The sequence below is a fragment of the Leptosomus discolor genome, chromosome 5 (genome assembly GCF_034619465.1).
Source record: "Leptosomus discolor isolate bLepDis1 chromosome 5, bLepDis1.hap2, whole genome shotgun sequence".
NCBI lineage: Eukaryota > Metazoa > Chordata > Aves > Leptosomiformes > Leptosomidae > Leptosomus > Leptosomus discolor.
Window position 1 is genome coordinate 22450508 of NC_141395.1, and position 18341 is coordinate 22468848.

Sequence of the window (18341 nt, forward strand, 5' to 3'; positions counted from 1 at the left end):
GTGCCCGCGGGAGCGCCCCGGCCCCGAGCCGCCCGCCTGCTGCCGGCTCTGGCGGGGACAACGGTGTTGCCTACAGGCGCTGGCGGCAGCAGGGGACAAGGTCGGGGCGGTGAGCTCTGTGCCGCAGCTGTCGCTGGGCCCGGCACCGCGCTCCGCCCAGCCCAGCCCCGCCCCGGGGAGCGGCGGGCGGTTGCCCCAGCTCTCCTAAGGCAGGGAGCCGCCCGCCGCCCGTGCGTGAAATACCCGTTTCCGTGTAGCGGGCCTGTACCCGGTAAGAGGCTGTAATGCCCCCTTCTGCCGCTGTCTTCTTGCTCCGACCCTAGCGGGTTTTCTTCCCGCTGCCTTGCCTCCGCTCTGCGCGGCCGATGGTGTGGCGTTTGGCTCGGCCTGGCGCTATGGGCCGCCGCGTCTCGCACGTAGCCGTCATCCCTCTAGGCCTGCCTGTAGCTGGGGTTGTCGTAAACTCGCTTTTCTCCATTAGCTGACCTTAAAAGGTGGCCCCTAGGCGCTGTTTTTGCGGAGGGAAGCGCTTGGCGGCCCTGGGAGCTGGATGAGGGGGTCGGTTCTCCCCCTCCTTCCAGAAATTTTCCCCTTCCTGAAAGAGACTCCTCGAGGAGATGACGACTGCCCTCAGGAAGGAGTACGTCCATCTTGCATCCATCTGTTTTAGGCTGTAGGGGAGGTAAAACCAGCTCTGCTTGGCCCTCAGCTTGCAGGAGGGACCTTGCCTCTGGGGTAGCCTCACATCTTGCTCAAAGTCCTCTGCTTTCTTCAAGGCCATTTGCTATTGGAAGCCAGAAACTTGAAGGCACACAAAAGATTCACTTTCCAAACTAAAATATTGTCAAGCATCCTTTGTATAAGACTCTCATTTTTTATTTATTTATTTATTTTTTTTACAACTTAATAGTTTTACAACTTTTCTAGTTTAGCCAACAGAGATGGGCAGCTGGGAGGCTAGAACAGAAGGTTGTGTGCAACAAAGCTTCAGGTTTCTTGGACTTTGTTTCCAGTGGACCCCAGAATAGGGGGAAACCCTGTTTAGACCCCAGGTTACTGGTGGAGAAAGTCATTATAGGAAAGCCTAACTCTGTCCAAGGCAGGAACACGATGGTGAAAGAAACTAAGGAGTGAGGTGTGTGTGACTTAGGTGGTGGAGAGTAAATTAGCTGAGGGATCTGAGAAACAACTTTAGCCCTGGATCTATTTACTGCAGATTGAATCATTGTTAATCTTTTTGAAAGAACAGTCCAAGAGTGTTGTCTCTTGCTGCCATGCACTTTTTGTGGTAGCTATTTACAGCGGTATTGGGACCTATTTGTCTCCTAGGTGACCTTTTAAGAGCTGTGATCAAATCACATTCATATTTTCGTATAATATAACTAATTTATAGCATGATATTTGCTTTACAGAGACAGTTGCAAAATGCTATAAACACTGCAGTACCATCACTGGTTTTACTTTCACATATATTAGGTTGTTTTTTCTTGCCTTGTAGACTCTGTAAAGTTGTTTTGTTTTGTTTTTCTATTATGGGGAATGCTTAACTGGAAGTAGGCTAGTGAAAAATGTGACCTTTTGCACTGGGAATTTGTATCCCAGGCCTGAAAATCCCTGGGCAGTGAATTTTTAGAATAATGAATAACAAAAAAATAACAGTGTGCTTTTGGCTGGAGTGGGTTACATTGATGGTCAATTATATGTCATACATTCCTGTCTCAAGTTTAATTAACTTTCATGAAATAAAAGAAAAGATGGGGAATTTTGAGAATATAACCAGTCCTCTGGCATTTTTTTTTTTTTCAAATGCACTTCCACATTCATAGTATATATTCAATATAGAAAACTTGTAGCTTAACTCTGCTTGTAAGGTTCAAAAAGGTATTTTTTTTAACCACAGGAAAACTGCTTCTGCCTTTCCTTGTTGGGTAGTCTCAGTGTTATTTCATGTTTTTAACTTCTTGAGCAGTAGTACGGCTCAAGGTAACTGAGTCCCAGCACTATCCTGTGCTTGAAACTAGTATTTATTCCTTCTTTTCCTCTGGAAAATGGACTGTGTCAAAATCTTCCAACTTTGGATGCTTTGAGAAGAGGATAAAGATGATGTGTAGTCTTGGACTCTGATTCAATTACTTGCTTTGCATAGCTCTGAAATTCACGCTCCTTATAAAGTGCAATAACCTGTCTCTCAGCATCGTAGTCCAAGTCTGCTTGCTTTTCCTGCTGTTTTTTTGCCTGCTTTTCAGCCTGATGGAGAAAAGGGAATATCAAAGCTTAGTATTTCTTTCATGGCATAACTGTCCCTTGAAATTTGGAGAGGGTAAAACCTTACAGATCTGCAGTGATGTTAGTTGATACTTGGCAAATATGATCCCTTCCCCACTTCTCTCCCCTGCGGTATCCCCACAAAAAGGGTACATTAAATAGCTGAGTGAACATCAACATTAGCTGCTGCTCTTTGGTGACCTGACCAGAAGATACAAGAGGGCAGCAGTAGTGCCTAATGGCACAGGACAGGATGTGATCTGTCATTGCAAACCAGCCTTGACGTGCACCACTGGTCTGAGAGAAGGCTGGTCACCAACACCAGCATATGTGGAGCATACATGATTTAAAAAAAACCAAACCCAACAAACAAAAAACCTGAAACAAAACACAGCAAGCTTTCTCTTTTCCTCTCAGGCAGGAGCTGCTGCTCTTGGTTTAGATGTGTGTTTAGTTCTGAAGGGGTTGACAGGGTACAGCTCTTCTATTTACCATTTGCTGGATCTGAAATTTCTGTACTTCCAAGTTTGCATCACGTTGTCTTTGTTTCTTGGCTTTTTCCATTTCCAGGTAGATGCTGTTTTCTTCCATTAACGCATGAAGTTCTTTTTTACCCTCTGCTTTTTCCTCTCTCTCCTTTTCCACTTTCATCTTCATCTGTATTTTACAAAATACACACAAAAAAGTTAACCAAGCAGATGACAGCCTGCTAAGCTGGAAGTCATATCTTTTGGCAGAAGCAGCCCTGTATCAGCACTCTGATAAGCACGGTCATTGTGGCTGGCCAGTGTCCAAGCCCGGGTTTTTCAGCAGCCCTGGCAGATGTGTGCCCACATGGAAGTGGGAGAGAGAGAGGACCCCAGGAAAGATGTCAGCAGACCTGGTGAAGCACGCTGATGCACGGCACCAGAGCCACCAGCTGTGATCTGGGCCAGGCTCCTCAGCTGATGCAAGCAGGAATAAGAACAGGCTGGGTTGCTTACCACAGTGGCTCTGTGTTCAGCAATCGATGCAATGGCTGCCTTTTCTTTTGCTTCTTTCTCTTTGTGTTTTTTTTCTCGTTCAGCTTCTCTTTTTGCAATGTCTCTAGCAAGACGATCATCTTCCCTCTTTAATGCCTCATTCATTTGCAAAGCTAACTGGCTAACGATTTTGTCCTGCCGTTCCTGTGTTTGTCTGCAGAAGAACATGAGCTACCATAACATACCAGGGCATACAGCTGGGTCTACCTGAAGCATTACTGCTACCAAACTGGGCAGTCCTGCTTCTAGTCTTCTCTGCTCTTGCCACACAGGCTGGCCCACCTGCCCAACTCCTTGATCTCCTTGTGTTCCTTCTGTTTTATTTTTTAAAATTATCTGATTTAGCAAATAAATGTTCCCTGTATTGTAACACTAGCTTTGCATTGCAACAATGAGGTGGATTACTCAGTGAAGAGTCTGCCTAGCATCTTGCTATCACAGGAGAAATGTTGGGAGTATTGGCCAGAAGCAGGAAGAGGTTGACTCAATGGTATCCTCATGCTCTGCCCTCAATGTTAAATTGATAAACCATCTTCCCTTAGTAATAACCCGATGTAATGAATTAATATCGGCACATAGTTAAGAAGTCAAATTATTTTTCTTGATCTGACTCGGGGAAATATAGCTTAGGCCCAAAAATACTTTCGTCAAGGATTTTAATTGTCTAATTGCTGAGGAGGTGGAGGCTTGGCAGGCCGTATGGAAAATCAGACTTCCCAACACACTGGTGCAGAGCTTTGTGCTTCTGTAAGTCTTTGTACTTTGCACAGTGGAGAGATTGCTGCCCCCCACCAATTACTAAGCAACCTGTAAAAGAATTTCCTTTTTCTCCTGAATTCCCTACTCTCCCTATCAGTAGAATTTAATTTTTAGAGTAACTGTGGATTGTGTTACATCATCAGTCTGAAAGATATGAAAATTACTACAGTGAAATTTTTAGTTTATTTACAATTTATACTCTACCTTTGTACCTACCTACGCATTTCAGCTTCTTTCTTTTTTATCAGCTTGGCAATAGTTTCCTTTGCTTTAAAATGAGCTTTAATCCGATCATCTTCTTCCATTTGTTTTTGTTCCTCTACTGCTTTGATTATTTTCTGGTCATTTACATGTTCCTGCATGGGCAAAATGGTCCTGATGTAAGCAATAAAGTCTAGAAAATTTGAGCCTGGGGTAGCAACTTAAAAGAATCACTCCCTACTGTCTATCTTCATATTTCTTTCAAGGATAGAAGAGAGGAAAGGGATTGTCAGTACTCCACTTAGATCTGCCTCCCTCTTCAAAAATGCATGAAGAGGAGATAGTAGAGATGAGAAAGGCGAAGGAGAATTGAGCATCGAACAGCTGCTGCTCCAGCCCATTAGCCAAAGAAATTGCTACACAATGCAGCGAGCATTGTCCTTTGCTCCCATTCGCACCCATGGGAGAGGGGGAAGTTGAGAGGAATGGGACTGTGCAACCCCCACCAACACATACACAGACCATGCTGTTCCTGGCCCACCTCATCCAAAACTATCACAGTCTAAGAGCTTAATCCAAATTATAGCTGAAGAGGAGTTTTCTGTACTTTTATGTGAAAAACCAACTGTCTTTTGCATGCTGGCCAGAGCTGTTCTGAGGCATTTCTAGCTTGCGCTTAGCAAGATGCCTTTAAAGATGAATGAGAGAAGGCAGGAGGTCTTGACTAAATTTCTAAACCTCTCCAATCATAAAGGGAAAGTCTAGTTAAAAAGATACTGTTTTGTTCAGTTTTAGGCTATTCCCTCTTCTTAACAAATTAAAATGGGCTTAAAACAGCAGGTATGTGGAACTTAAATCCAGTTCTCAAGTCCAGGAGAATATTCCTTGATGTCTATAGGAGACTTTTTAATCATAGACCAGTCAAAGCATCAGGGGCCAATGTCCCTTCAGACAAGAGAAGGGACCTGCCTCCAAGAGGCCTTTCTCAAAAGCACAGAGGAAAGACATGGCCTGCAACTGGCAGGGTAGGCGTATGAGCCAATGCAGCTGAAGCTGTCAGCACACCTCATGTAGGGATCATTTAGATACATGAATGCTATCATTCCCCACCAGGCAGCCAAAGTGAAACAAGCATTTTTGAACTCTCTGCTTTCCTGTTACTTACCTGATGCAGCCTGTGGCGTTCAGCTTTTTCCTCCTGTTCCTTTTCCATTCTTCTCTGAATTTCCAGTTGGTACAATTGGTTCAATCTCTGTATTTGTTCTCCTTCTCTTTTGTCTTCTAGCTTGGCCAGATCTGCCTGATGCTTGTGCTCCTTTATTCTGAATCAGAAAGAGGAGTTGAATAAATGGGCTAGGGACTGCATGAAGTAATGAACAGGTACGGATTCTCCATAACCATAGGTACCTTTCACCTCTTTGAATTGGAGGTGGGTAGAATATTAGAGGTGAAAAATAGCATCATTGTTTGTAATGGTAGCCCTCAATCCTCTGACCAGAAATGAGCTACACAGTATGCTCACAGTTTGCAGTCTGGAGGTAACGAGTTTTATCTGGATGACTCATTTAGCACCATTACATCCATAATGTTCTGGCCTAGCACTGCAGCACCCTCAATGAACAAGGTTTCCCCAGTAAGTCCCACCATATCTGTGCTTCTCCTCCTGGGCATACAGGCAACAGCTTAAGCTGGTAGTGTTCTGTACAAAGTTCTGCAAGGATTTATGTGATGGGCCTGGAATATGTGAGACCAGACTTTGAAGCCTTCCTCTGCCTCAGGGAATTTGATTCTTTCTGTCAGACCACCGGGGCCAGTCCTATAAATACCACTGGGGCCTCCTCCAAGAGGTTTCTGGAAGAGCTGAGGGAAAGAATGGAGGTGGCAGCTATGCGTTCTCTTGAAGCATTCTCTGGAATATAGTTACAGGCAAATGGAGAATCTGGTTTAACCCTTTCCTTTTCTGGAACCCAAACTGAGTTAATACACTTTCAGTAACAACTTCTGAATAGTGATTTATCTAAAACCTGCTGATCCCTGCTGGAGGCGATTTTATGTGCAGACTGTTGGCAACTAAAAGACACTGCATGTCACAGCTTTCCCCTTTTGTGCAAGGTCGTTTGTGGGTCTCTGGACTTTCAAAGCATCGCATTTGTGAACTGAGTTATTAGTAAGTTTCTGTAAAAACCTTATAGAATGTATTCATGAAAAGAGAGTTTAAGTGAACAATAAAGTAGGGTTACTTTTAGTTAATTATAACTTACTGTTCCAGCTGATCTCTGCGTAGTGCCTGTTGATTCTTATAACGCTGACGTGCCTTTTCTTGCTCTCTGAGAATAGCTTCTTTATGTTCACGTTCCTTTTCTTCATCCTCCTTTTTGTTAACATCTGACTTTAACTTTTTTAATTCAACTTGAGCATCTCTTTCTTTTAGGACGTTAGTAAGTAGAAGTGCACTCTGCAAGAGAACATTTAAAATAATTTGCATGTTCTGAAGTGTTTAAAGATATTCAGTGCAGTTTTAATTTAAAAATTAAAAGTTATCAACAAACATGCAACTCTTTCACTCTTTCGTTCTGATAGTATAGGCAGGTTTTTGCATGATCAATAGCCTCCTTCCGTTTTGCTGCTTGGAACTGTTCTTCTTCCAAGTCACGTAACTTTCTTTCTTCCTCTTCCCTTTCTTCACGTAATTTTTTGGCTTTAAGTTTCCGTTGTGCCAGGCCCTGCAGTGCAGACAAAGTTAGAAATCACGTTTAAAGCCCATGGATTAAAAACGTATAAATCAGGTCATGTACGCAATGTTGCTGGGGTTTTTCCCTTAGTTTAGCATTTTAGCTTTAATTAAAAAAATTAAATGTTTATGTTAGTTGTTAAATAAAATGGAGTTTGGTTAAAATACATATTTAAAAGCAAGTATTAAACTAAGGGAGTACAGCTAGTTTACAAATGTATCTTGTACTTGCCATTATGGTATTGGGCCAGTCTTTGACAGCAGCTTTGGAGCGTAAGTGCATTTCTTCCCGTGCTTTCTTCTCAGCGAGGATGCGTGCTGCTTCTCTAGTTGTGCCACTAAGATTGTCCTGAATCCTTTCCCATTCTGCTTTTGGCAATACAATCACCTGATGAAGATCTACTTCATTTGGAAGAAAATACCGATCTAGAATGTTATTTTCTTCCAAATGATGTGGTGCTGTGCAGAGGGAAGAAAAGATACTGAGGTTATTTGATACCAGAAAATCCTATATTCAAACCCGTATCAGCATTTCAGTTCTTGCACAGTAACAACACTTAAGTTATCCGTCGTATTAGTTACTCTCCCCATCCCTGTACCCCAGAGCTAAGACAGGGTACCTGTCTCTGTAGTCTGACTATGGCCAGTGCATGTCCTTGGGCTGTGGCACTGACTGACTTAACTGTGTGTCTGTCCCCTTGCCTGTTTGTGTATGTGTGCAGGTTTGGCTTGTGGTAACGTAGCACTCTTCAGGCAGTTCTCAGGCATGATTCTGAGGTCAGTGGGGACCAGCGAGCATTCCCAAAAGGAAGGGGAGAATATTCGTAAAGCCATTCTGCTGGCTGGCTGAGGCAGCAGTTTGGGCACACACTGTGCCTCACCACCCTTGTCCTGTGCACTCCTCATATTTACTAAAATAGATCTGTTGTGGAAGAGTTTCTTGATTTGTTGGAACGATTAACATTTCTTTGTTGTACGAGGCTTACACATGTGCATGCATAAATACAGGTTTTCTAGGTGATGACTAGGTTTTGTGAAATGCCCTTCGAACTGCCACCGGTGTTTTTGAAGGAAACGGCTCTCTGTACGGAGTGGTGTCCTGGGAGAACTCCTCCGTGCTGAGCTGTTTGCAGCAGACAGACAGGCCGGGCCGCAGCTGCGAGGAGGCTTTCTCTCACAGCGATGCTGATGCCAAAGTCTGTTTTCCAGATGCAGTTGCTGAACTGTTGATAGGGGCCAGTTGCTGAACTTACGATAGGGACCAGACCCGACGTCCTCCCGCTGTCCCAGGTGCCGGTGCCCTTGCCAAAAGCAGACATGCACCGAGGCGGCCGCTCCCTGCACGCAGGGCACTGACGGGCACCCAGCTCTTCCCTGACCTCAGCTGCTGGGTGGCACCGCACCCCCACTCTGTCGCGTTAGCTCTTTTTAGGCGATTCTTAGGCAGAAACAGCCTGTCTTGCTGCCCGCAGCTGGGAGAGCAGGGGGAGTGTGGGGAGGGGCACCCTGCACACGGGGGCACGGAACCCCTGCAGCCTCCCGGAGCCCCGTGCAGCCGGTGCGGCTACGGGCTGGGCGCTGCTGCACCACACCACCCCCACCCCACCCCCCGGTGCCCGGTGCACAGTGCCGCAGAGGGAGCCTCACTCACGGGCGAGCTGCTGCTGCCGCCGCCTGCCGCGGGGCGGCCCGGGCCCCGCCGCCGCCATGGCCCCGAGCCGCGCCGCCCGGGTGAGCGCGCTGTTGCCGAGCAACCCGGCGGTGGGCAGTCACGTGATGACGTGGGCTTGAGGCATGTGGCGAGCGGCGGCCGGGACGGGCGCGGCGGGAGCCGGGCGCGGCCGGTGCGGAGGTGGGTCGGGGCCAGGGCGGCCGCTGGCGGGAACGCAACGCTCCGCGCGCGCGCCGCCGACGCTGTCCCGTGCCCTCACGGGCCTTCGGGCCGGGGCCGCCGCTGCCGTGTGGTGCTGCTGCCCGGCCCCGCCCCTCGGGCCGCTGCTCTGCCTTAGCCCTCGGCCCCGGCGGGCGGCGGCTGGCAGGGGGCTGCTGCTGGGGCCGCGGGGCGGCGGGGCCGCGTTCCGGGGGAGCGGCGCTCAGAACCAGATGAGGGGCTTCCCGCTCCCGGGGCTTTCCGCAGCCCAGAGGTGGGCCGTAGCACCGGAGGTGCAGGACCGCGGCAAGCCGACCGATCTTTTTGTTTGTTTATTTTTCAGATCCACAAGTGTCAGTATTTCTTTTCGTTCCCTGCTTTGATTTGGTGTGGCCTTGTTAAAAAGACTGGCTCCATTGTTCAGTAGTAGTTTCCTTTCGAAGTGCCTCTTAAGGTGTTTTGCCAGGAGGATCCCAGTTTGGTTGTGCTCGCGAGTGGTGGTGGGGAAACTCGGAGCCGTCGGTCGGACTGATGGTGCGTGAGTGCTGGCAGATTGGCTCTGTGTTAGCAAGTGTTAGTAGCTCTGCAGCTTAGGTACTTTCACATTATCTGTTTTAAACATAAGTTTGATACTGAACTAGAACTTTGACCTTTACAGACTGCTTTTTTAGCTTCAATACAACTTCCCAAAGCTGTAGTGGCCATAAATAGTTTACTTTCATTAGATATTTGCCCTAATGCTTCATTTTCTTCCAGAGTTTTTCTCTTCTGAGCACAAGAGCAGGGTAGGAATTCGGTACTTCTGTTTATATAAATAATTTTCTTTTTTTTGTTTGTTTTGGAAACTATTTTCTGACAGCTATGAAATTTCTGTTGGTTTTTGATTTTGACCATACAATCGTAGATGAAAATAGTGATACCTGGATTGTGAAATGTGCTCCTGAGAAAAAGCTTCCTAATGGATTAAGAAACACCTACCAACCAGGACATTGGACAGAATATATGGGCAGAGTCTTTGTCTACTTGGGAGACAGTGGCGTCAAAGAAGATGAGATGAAAAGAACTATGACAACAATTCCTTTCACTGCGGGAATGGTTGATCTTCTGGGTTTCATTGGTGAGAACAAGGAGTTGTTTGACTGCATAATTGTTTCAGATTCTAATACAGTATTTATTGACTGGATTTTGAAAGCTGCTGACTTCCATAAGGTGTTTGATGAGGTGTTTACAAACCCTGCAGCATTCAGCAGTACTGGCTATCTTACCGTACAGAACTTCCATGCTCACCATTGTGCAAAGTGCCCCAAAAACCTTTGCAAAAGAAAAGTTTTGAAAGAATTTCTAGATAAACAGTTGGAGCGAGGAGTAAGTTATACACGAATTGTATACATAGGTGATGGTGGGAATGACTTATGTCCAGTGATGTTTTTGAAGAAGGATGATATTGCCATGCCCAGGCAAGGGTATACCTTGGAGAAAAAGATTTCTCAGCTGGCCCGAGATCTCAGTCCTGTGGAGTGTTCTGTTCTGGTTTGGTCATCTGCTATTGATATTATGTCTTATCTGAAACTGCTTATAAAGGAATAATTCAAATGATATCAGGAAACTAATGTATTTTATCTTCCTGGGAGAGAGAAGCTGCAAGTGTATAAAAGCACAAAATTGTAAAATTGGGCTGTTATCTGAACTTCTGTTTTTTAAACACAATATAAAGTGGTTTATGTTCAGTCTTGGCAATAGCAGGAAAGTGAAGTTAAAATAGCTTTTTGACATAGTACACGTTCTGCCATAAGTGGAGAAGGGAGGTCGCAAGAGGAATTGCCATTATTCTTAGTCTTCCCGCCCCCCCCCCCCCGCCCCCCCCGCCAGGCCTTTACTGGCTGCATAACTGACCTTTTCTGTTCCATATGCTTAGGGGAAAGAGTAGGATTAGTGCACAAAAGAATGAAATTATTTACTTACAAAAAAACGTTAGGTGCCAGGAACAAGGGTCTGGAACTGCTGATCAGGATAAATGTTTAATTTTTTTAATTATTTGGTATGCTTGTAATCTTTTTTTGATCTGAAACTGCGTTTATATTTTCAATATACTAAATATTTTACCAAACAAAATTACTTTTTAATAGTTTGTATTATCTTGCATTGTAAAGACAATAAAAGTTACTGTCACTGACAAAAGCAACGCACCTGATTTGTGTAATGTATTCTGCTGGCCTGTAAGGGCCTGGAGAGAAGGAACACAAGTGGTGTCAGCCTTGGGATAACACCTTTGTTAGTTTTGTCAGTCAGACCCACTCTTTTCTGGAGAGCAGTAAGGACATTGCTGTTCTGTTTAAAGAAAAGTCACTCTCCCATTCTGAGTACTGCCCTGAGAGCGTGCTGCGGCCGCCCTGTACAGAGCTAACGCTGGTTCGGTCTTCCCTGCTGACAGCTCTGAGCCAGCCAGGGGCTTGCTTCATGCTGGGTGCCTGCTGCAATGCACAGGCCCACAGAACGGTGCTTACGTACGCACGTTGACACGGATTTCACCTGGTCACTCTTGTCCGTAGCTATAGTTTAATGCTCTTACAGGCTGGAAGGGAACATCTATGTCCATTTCAGCAGAATTATTCTGTCTTTAAATAGTTCAGGAATTGTGTGTAAGCCTGCAGTCTCTACCGCTTACAGTGAGATGGGCCGCAAGAGCTGGGCTATGCATAGAGATGCTAAAAATAAGTCTCGTTAAAGTTAAGTAATGTATTTTCATGCCAAATGTTTTCCTTCCTATAGGCCCACAAAAGGTCAAAAATGATGATGCAGTCTGCATTTGAACTGATGTCTGGTTTAGCTTAAGTGTCTTAATAACTGCAAAATTAGTCCAACTTCTGCAGCACTTTGGTGGCAGATGTCTGAGACGTAGCTCAGCAGCCTGCGATTGCTGTAGCTGTCTTCCCATTTTCTGTGCAGCATTGTTCTCATTTTCTTACCAACGTGATGCTGTCACTACCTTCTTTTTCTCAGTTGAAGATTTTTGGTGCTGGTCTTGCCTGTTTTCAGGCTGATAGTATACATAAATTAAGATTTCCTTTGAATACTTCCTTGTTAAAGGGTCCTGCTTTTAGCCCTTCACCTATTTTAATGAACTGTAGAAGGTTGCTTGAACAGGCTGTGGTCTAAGATGTCCTGAATAATATACTTGAGTTGTCAGGAGCATCGCTTTAATGATGGATATTTGATAGGCGCCTGAGATGTTTGCACTGGAGATCTTGCCCTGTAGCCTTGTGCAAGGGCACAAAGGCAGCGTCTGAAGAACTGGTGGGTCTCAAGTTCCAGCAGGTTTAATTTGCCTGACTTACAGGTCATACAGCGCAATGGTAATGGCTGACACATAGTACAGTTCCGTATGGTTACTTTTTTTTTTATGTTGTGTGTCTCCTTGTCATGGTTTAACACCAGCTGGCAACTAGGCGGCATGCAGCTGCTCACTCACTCCTCCCTCCCCCAGGGGAGGAGAATTCGAAGGTGGGGGAGTGGGGGGAAGTAAAGCTTGTGGGTTGAGATAAGAACAGTTTAATAACTAAAATAAAATAATAACAACAGTAGTAATAATAAGAATGAAATACAGTAATAATTCTAATGAAAATGAATATAACAAAAAGAGGAATAAAGCCCAAATAAAGACAAGTGATGCACAATGCGATTGCTCACCACCTGCTGACCGATGCCTGAGCAGCGACCCAGCCAACTCCCCCCAGTTTATATATTCCATACCAGTTCCATGGTGTGGAATATCCCTTTGGCTAGTTCGGGTCCGTACCAGTCCATGGTATGGAATATCCCATTGGCTAGTTCGGGTCAGCTGTCCTGGCCACTCTCCCTCCCAGCTCCTTGTGCACCTGCTCGCTGGCAGAGCATGGGAAACTGTAAAGTCCTTAACTTGGGATAAGCACTGCTTAGCAACCACTAAAACACCAGTGTGTTATCAACATCGTTCTCACACTAAATCCAAAACACAGCACTGACCAGCTACTAGGAAGAAAATTAACTCTACCCCAGCTGAAACCCGAACACTCCTTCATTCTAGATGTGCTGCTGAATGTTGAGAGATTCTGTGCCGGTCTCTTCCGTGCTTTTCAGAACTTAGCTGTGAGACGTCTTGCTTTCAGTTTGTCCACAGATCTCAGTTACTGCTTACTTTAAACCAATCAAACAAAAAAACTAGTGTGTAAATAATTACTCAGCTCTTTCTTCTACTTACATTAGCTATTGTTCTTTTAGCCTTAAGGAGCATACCTTGTAGTTTGCTGTGAGAGTGAGAAATTGAGTGAGAAATTAATCTTTGTGATCAAAAAGGCATGCTTTTAGTGGTTTTGATGAAAGTACAGAAGAAAGAGTTGAGAGTAGATTAAGCAAAGTAGACTACTTGAAATTTTAGTGATTATGACCTAATCACTTCAAGTGGAAGATAGAGGTGATGCTATTTGCTAGACAAAGTGCATGTTGGAGACAGAAGAAATTTTTCAATTGCAATTGGTAGGCCATTAAGCTATTAATGTGAGGTCTTCTTGTTTTTTTTTTTTCTCTTAATAAAAGAGAACTTTTCTGAAGCACCACAGTTACCAAATTTTTCCACATTTGGGCGTAAGGGAGGGGAGATGAGTATGTACAAAGGGTGAAGCTGGTTTAAGCTGCCAACCAAGCCAAAAGAGAAAGGGAGAAGTTCCTTGGAGGGACACACGTTCAGTACTAAGTTCTGCTGACCTCCAGACTTGCTGGTGGTTTAAATCAACGTGCTCCCTGGGAGGGAGATGGCTTAGGTAAAGATATTGTGAAAAGAAATGCATAATGCAAGGCGTATGTGCTTATGGGAGATTTTCTAGATGGTAACAGGTCTGCTGTCGTACGCCAGCTGCTATGAAGAGTACTTAGCCTTCGTATTGTGTGCTAGTGAGATGGCCAAGACCTGGGAGAAGTTTCTGCTTGTCCATAGGAAGCTGAAGAAATGGAATGTGCAAAACCACAGCAAAACAAAGCTGTTGGCATGGGGATGTATAAACAGACTCAGGGCTGTACAAGGGAATGCTCCAGAGAAAAAAAATCGAGTGAATCATGTAGTTGAGGGACAGGCCTGGGTCAGAGACAGCAGGGCTACCTCAAATTCCTGGGTTATACCACAAAACTGATTTCCTGGGCTAACAGTGCATTGAGTGTTTGATAAACTGAAGGCAAAGATGTGGGAGGTGTTTGGGTTTTGTTTGGTTCCGCGTATTTATGTCTCGTGTGTTACCATGTAAAGGCCAAGGGCAGGTTTGAATGCTGTTGCAGGGTCAGCATGTGAGGAAGGACGGCAGAGGGATATGTCCATATAGTCTGGAGTTCAGATTCCTTCTTTAGTTTATGCTTATGGTGGGCATCAGGGAGCAAGCACCACCAGTAATTAAAATGCTTTTTAATCTGTACAGAGCAGGAGCTCTCCTAATTTCTCCTTTTGGGTCTTGCTGGCATTTAGCTATACATAGCTATATATATAGCGCTATATATCCACCTCCTTTTGGCAGAAGAAACTGCTGCCAGTCTTTTCCATCCAGGAGAGCTCTGGTAGGGCAGGGGGAGCCTGGCTGATGGATCTGAGCCTGCTGCAGGTGAAGGAGGGAGCACAGCTGCTTAAACCCAGAGGACGCTGTGCTTGAAATACTTCTAACGGTCTCCATTGCAGAAAATGTTTTGCTAGCGGAGAAGAAAAAGACTTCTTAAATTGTGAACCACGTTTTCAGAATTGGTAAAAGCCAAAATATAACCGCCTTCCTGAATAATTTGCTTATAGTTGGAATCTGTCAGCACAGTTTGTGACTGCCCTTTGCACCCTGCCGCGTTCGGGTGTGCGAGGAGAGCTCCGGCTGCCCCCCTTCGACTCCTGCCCTTCTGTGACCGGGGAGTCCCTGGAGCTTGCTGCCCTTCCCCGCATCGCCCCGCGGGGTGCCCCCTCCGGGAGAGGCGGCCTCAGGTCGCTGTCAGCGGCAGCCAAGGGCCCCCTTGCTTTGTGGTGTGGCTGAGTGCCACCGAGCCGGTGACGCGCCCCCGACATCTGCTGCTGTCCCTAATGCGGCCGGGCCTTATGTCATCATCGCGGTCGGCCCTTTAACCCCCTGCCCCGGGGGTGGGAGTCCCAGGCAGTAGCGGCGGCTCAGGCCGCAGTTTCCCCGGGGCGAGCCGGCGGGCGCGGGCCGGGCTGGGCGCCGGGGCCCGCTGATCTGGCGGACGGGTCCGCGGGGGCGGGCAGGGCAGGGCAGGCTGCCGGGCCACCGAAATAGGAGCCGCCGCTCCGGCCCCCGCCGCCTCCCGCCGGCAGCGGCTCTTCCAAAGATGGTCGCGGGGCCGCCGCGGGCCTGGCTGCGCCGCTCGCCGCGGCCGCGCTCCGCCCGGGCGTAAGTACCGCGCCGGGCAGGCGGGGCGGGCCGCAGCCGGGGGGCGGCGGAGGCGCTCGGGCAGCGCGGCGGACCAGCGCGGCGGGACGCGCGCCCGACCAGCGCGGCGGGACGCGTCCCCGCTGCCCGGTTCCGCGCCCGCGCGCGGCGATGGCAGTGGGCGGGCAGGAGGCCCACGCGTTCCTCTACAGGGACCCCGCTCACCCCGCCGGCTTCCTGGAGGCGTTCCGGGCGTTTTACCGGGACGGGCTGTTCACCGACATCGCCCTGCAGTGCGCTTCGGGGGTGAGCTTCCAGTGCCACAGGGCCGCCTTGGCGGCTTGCAGCGGCTACTTTAAGGCCATGTTCACAGCCGATATGAAAGAGAAATCTAAAAACCAGATCAGACTTCCCGGGCTCAGCCATGCCGTACTGGAAGCCCTCGTGAATTACGCGTACACATCGCAGATCCAGATAACAAAGGGAAACGTCCAGAGCCTGCTCCAGGCTGCCGACCTCCTCCAGTTCGTGTCTGTAAAGAGAGCCTGTGAGCAGTTTCTGGTGAGGCACTTAGATACTGACAACTGCATAGGGATGCACTCCTTTGCCGAATATCATGATTGCTCGGAGCTAGAAAAAGAGTCCAGGAGGATATTGTTAGGGCAGTTTGAGGAGGTGTGGCAGCAGGAAGAGTTTCTGGACATTGGCAAGGAGAAGCTCTCCTATATTCTCTCCAGAGAGAATCTCAATGTTTGCAAAGAAGAGGCAGCCATCGAAGCTGTCGTTAGATGGGTTGCACACAACGTGGAAGAAAGAATCGAAGATGTCTATGAGCTGCTGAGCTGCATCAAAGTAGACTTAGATAATATGTATTTGAGGTCAGCTTTAAGCCTACAAAAAAAAAGCCGACTTAATGACAATAAGATCAGGTCACTCATATACAATGCCCTCAACCTCAAGCCCAAAGGTCTTTCCAGAAGACCCACAGCAGCCATGTATGTGATTGGAGGATATTATTGGCATCCCTTATCAGAAGTGCATGTTTGGGATCCTTTAGCCAATGCATGGGTCCAGGGAACAGAGATGCCGGATCACACCAGAGAGAGCTATGGGGTCACTAGCTTGGGCCCAGACATATATGTGACAGGAGGTTATAGAACGGAGAGCATCGAAGCCCTTGACACCGTGTGGATATATAACAGTGAGAGAGATGAGTGGACAGAAGGCTGCCCCATGCTTGATGCGAGGTATTACCACTGCGCGGTTTCCTTGAGTGGCTGCATCTATGCGTTGGGTGGTTACCGAAAGGGAGCTCCAGTGCAAGAAGCTGAGTTCTATGATCCTTTAAAAAAGAAATGGCTTCCTATTGCAAACATGATCAAAGGTAGGTAAGCTTTTGTATGGCGCCTGCCTCAAATGTCCATCCTTTTGCATTTGCCAGTTTTAAATGCTGTGGACACATTCGGGGTTTGATCCGAGTTCTAGTGAATTCTGTGCGAATCTCCTGTTAATGTTGGTGGGCTTTGGCTCAGGTCTTTACTAGCCAAACAACTGTAAACATCCAAAAGCTATGCTGGGCTGTGCCACAGAACACTAGGGCGGAAACACAAGTGGTAGTTCCAGCGTTATTTTGCCTTCTTTCAGGAGTAAAACTTCTGTTCAAATTAGAAAGCAAGCAGAAAACTTCCTGGGGTTAGACTCTGTTCAGTAGATGGTCAAAGAGCAAGCTCCAATAGAGGGATTGTCTTATTTTAATATAAGACTAGATTACTAAGATTTTCTGGGCAATCTTTTATAAAGGTGTCATCTTAATTCAAAACTTCCTGAATGAAGTTTCCTCATATTTCAGTGTGTCATCTATTTAGGATCCTTAGTTTAATCTTTAGTGTGAGGATAGTGAAACGCACTGACACCGGTTTCTGGCAGCCAGAATAGGGATTTATTAAAAATGTATGAATTTGGATCACAGGCTAACTAAAGGTTATTATTTTGTTGTAAAATTTATAATAAGTTATGTATTTTGTCATACATTTTTATAAGTTAATGGAATTATTTACATTTAATTATGAAATTTGACTATAAGTCGATGCAACATAATATTTTCCTAGATATATGAGAGTTTTTGGAGGTATCGGTAACAGGAAAAAACACTTTTCATGCTCCTACAACCTTCTTCATTGTTTTTATGTTTTCACAGACATTGCTATTATTCTCTTTTTATTTCCCTTAAAAATAGAAATGCTGTGCTAATACCATGAGCAGTTTCACATTCTGTGCAGTTGTTTTGTCCCATTTTCTGTGTGAAACTGCTTGGATGCTTAAAAAACCCACACTAATTTCCTAATTTTGGTCCATTTTATCTTGCCAGATCCCTTGTTTTATTTTCTTTTGTTCTCCTAGAGACAGAGTTAACATGGCTTCATTCTGTTCTTGTCCTTGTTTATACAACAGCATTGTTAATAATACCAAGAGAAAGACTAAAAGCATCAGGAAAAGATACCCCAAGACACTGAATGATCTCAACTCCCATTGTCTTTGTCCTTGCCATATGAGTGACTTTTGAAAATTGCTTTAACTTAGTGAAATATTGAAAGTATCCCCCATTCCAAAACCAATGTGACAACGTGTCTGTAATTACTGCATAAAAACTCAGTGAAATACTGTCTGGCTGTATTATATGCAGTATGTATCAGTTACTGCAGTTTTATTTAATTGCTCTTGACTTATGCTGATAAAATAAGGTGTCTTGACAAGTTTATTTAATTTCACATTCAGTTAAATACTTGCAAGCATAGTTTCACTCTAAAATATTAATTAACAAGTCATTTGGAACTGGATTATTGACCGTGGTTATTGTGTGCAGTCTGAAGGTGTGTTGTGACTTTCACACTGTGTACAGGTGTTGGAAATGCCACCGCCTGCGTCCTGCATGAAGTCATCTACGTAACCGGAGGTCATTATGGGTACAGGGGAAGCTGCACCTATGATAAAATCCAGAGGTACCATTCAGGGAGCAATGAGTGGAGTATAGTCACCGCAAGTCCGCATCCAGGTAAACAATCATTTCTGTAACGAGCGTAGATCTTGGTTTCATTACTTGTATCTGGGAG

The 18341-nt window shown here is 46.0% G+C and overlaps 3 protein-coding genes across 4 annotated transcripts; 2 read left to right on the forward strand and 1 right to left on the reverse strand.

The window, feature by feature from the left end:
* The first annotated feature begins 257 nt into the window (after positions 1-257).
* On the forward strand, positions 258-10683 carry PHOSPHO2 (phosphatase, orphan 2). 2 transcript variants are annotated; one of them, XM_086465049.1, is made up of 3 exons: positions 258-271; positions 9192-9382; positions 9708-10683. In XM_086465049.1, exon 3 carries the CDS (start codon positions 9710-9712, stop codon positions 10433-10435), a length of 726 nt encoding a protein of 241 aa, XP_086321175.1. In that variant the 5' UTR covers positions 258-271; positions 9192-9382; positions 9708-9709; the 3' UTR covers positions 10436-10683. The 2 variants fall into 2 exon arrangements, with proteins under 2 accessions (XP_086321175.1, XP_009958448.1); XM_009960146.2 differs by lacking the exon at positions 258-271 and having other exon boundaries at positions 9182-9382.
* On the reverse strand, positions 2059-8297 carry LOC104349339 (cilia- and flagella- associated protein 210-like). Its single transcript, XM_086465965.1, has 9 exons — positions 8030-8297; positions 7211-7437; positions 6797-6970; positions 6509-6702; positions 5413-5569; positions 4263-4402; positions 3249-3441; positions 2758-2922; positions 2059-2247 (listed from the first exon to the last, which is right to left on the reverse strand). Exons 1-9 carry the CDS (start codon positions 8295-8297, stop codon positions 2059-2061), a joined length of 1707 nt encoding a protein of 568 aa, XP_086322091.1.
* A 5142-nt stretch (positions 10684-15825) lies between the features above and the next one.
* Positions 15826-16623, forward strand: KLHL23 (kelch like family member 23). The gene has a single exon (XM_009956966.2). It carries the CDS (start codon positions 15826-15828, stop codon positions 16621-16623), a length of 798 nt encoding a protein of 265 aa, XP_009955268.2.
* Positions 16624-18341: the final 1718 nt, after the last annotated feature.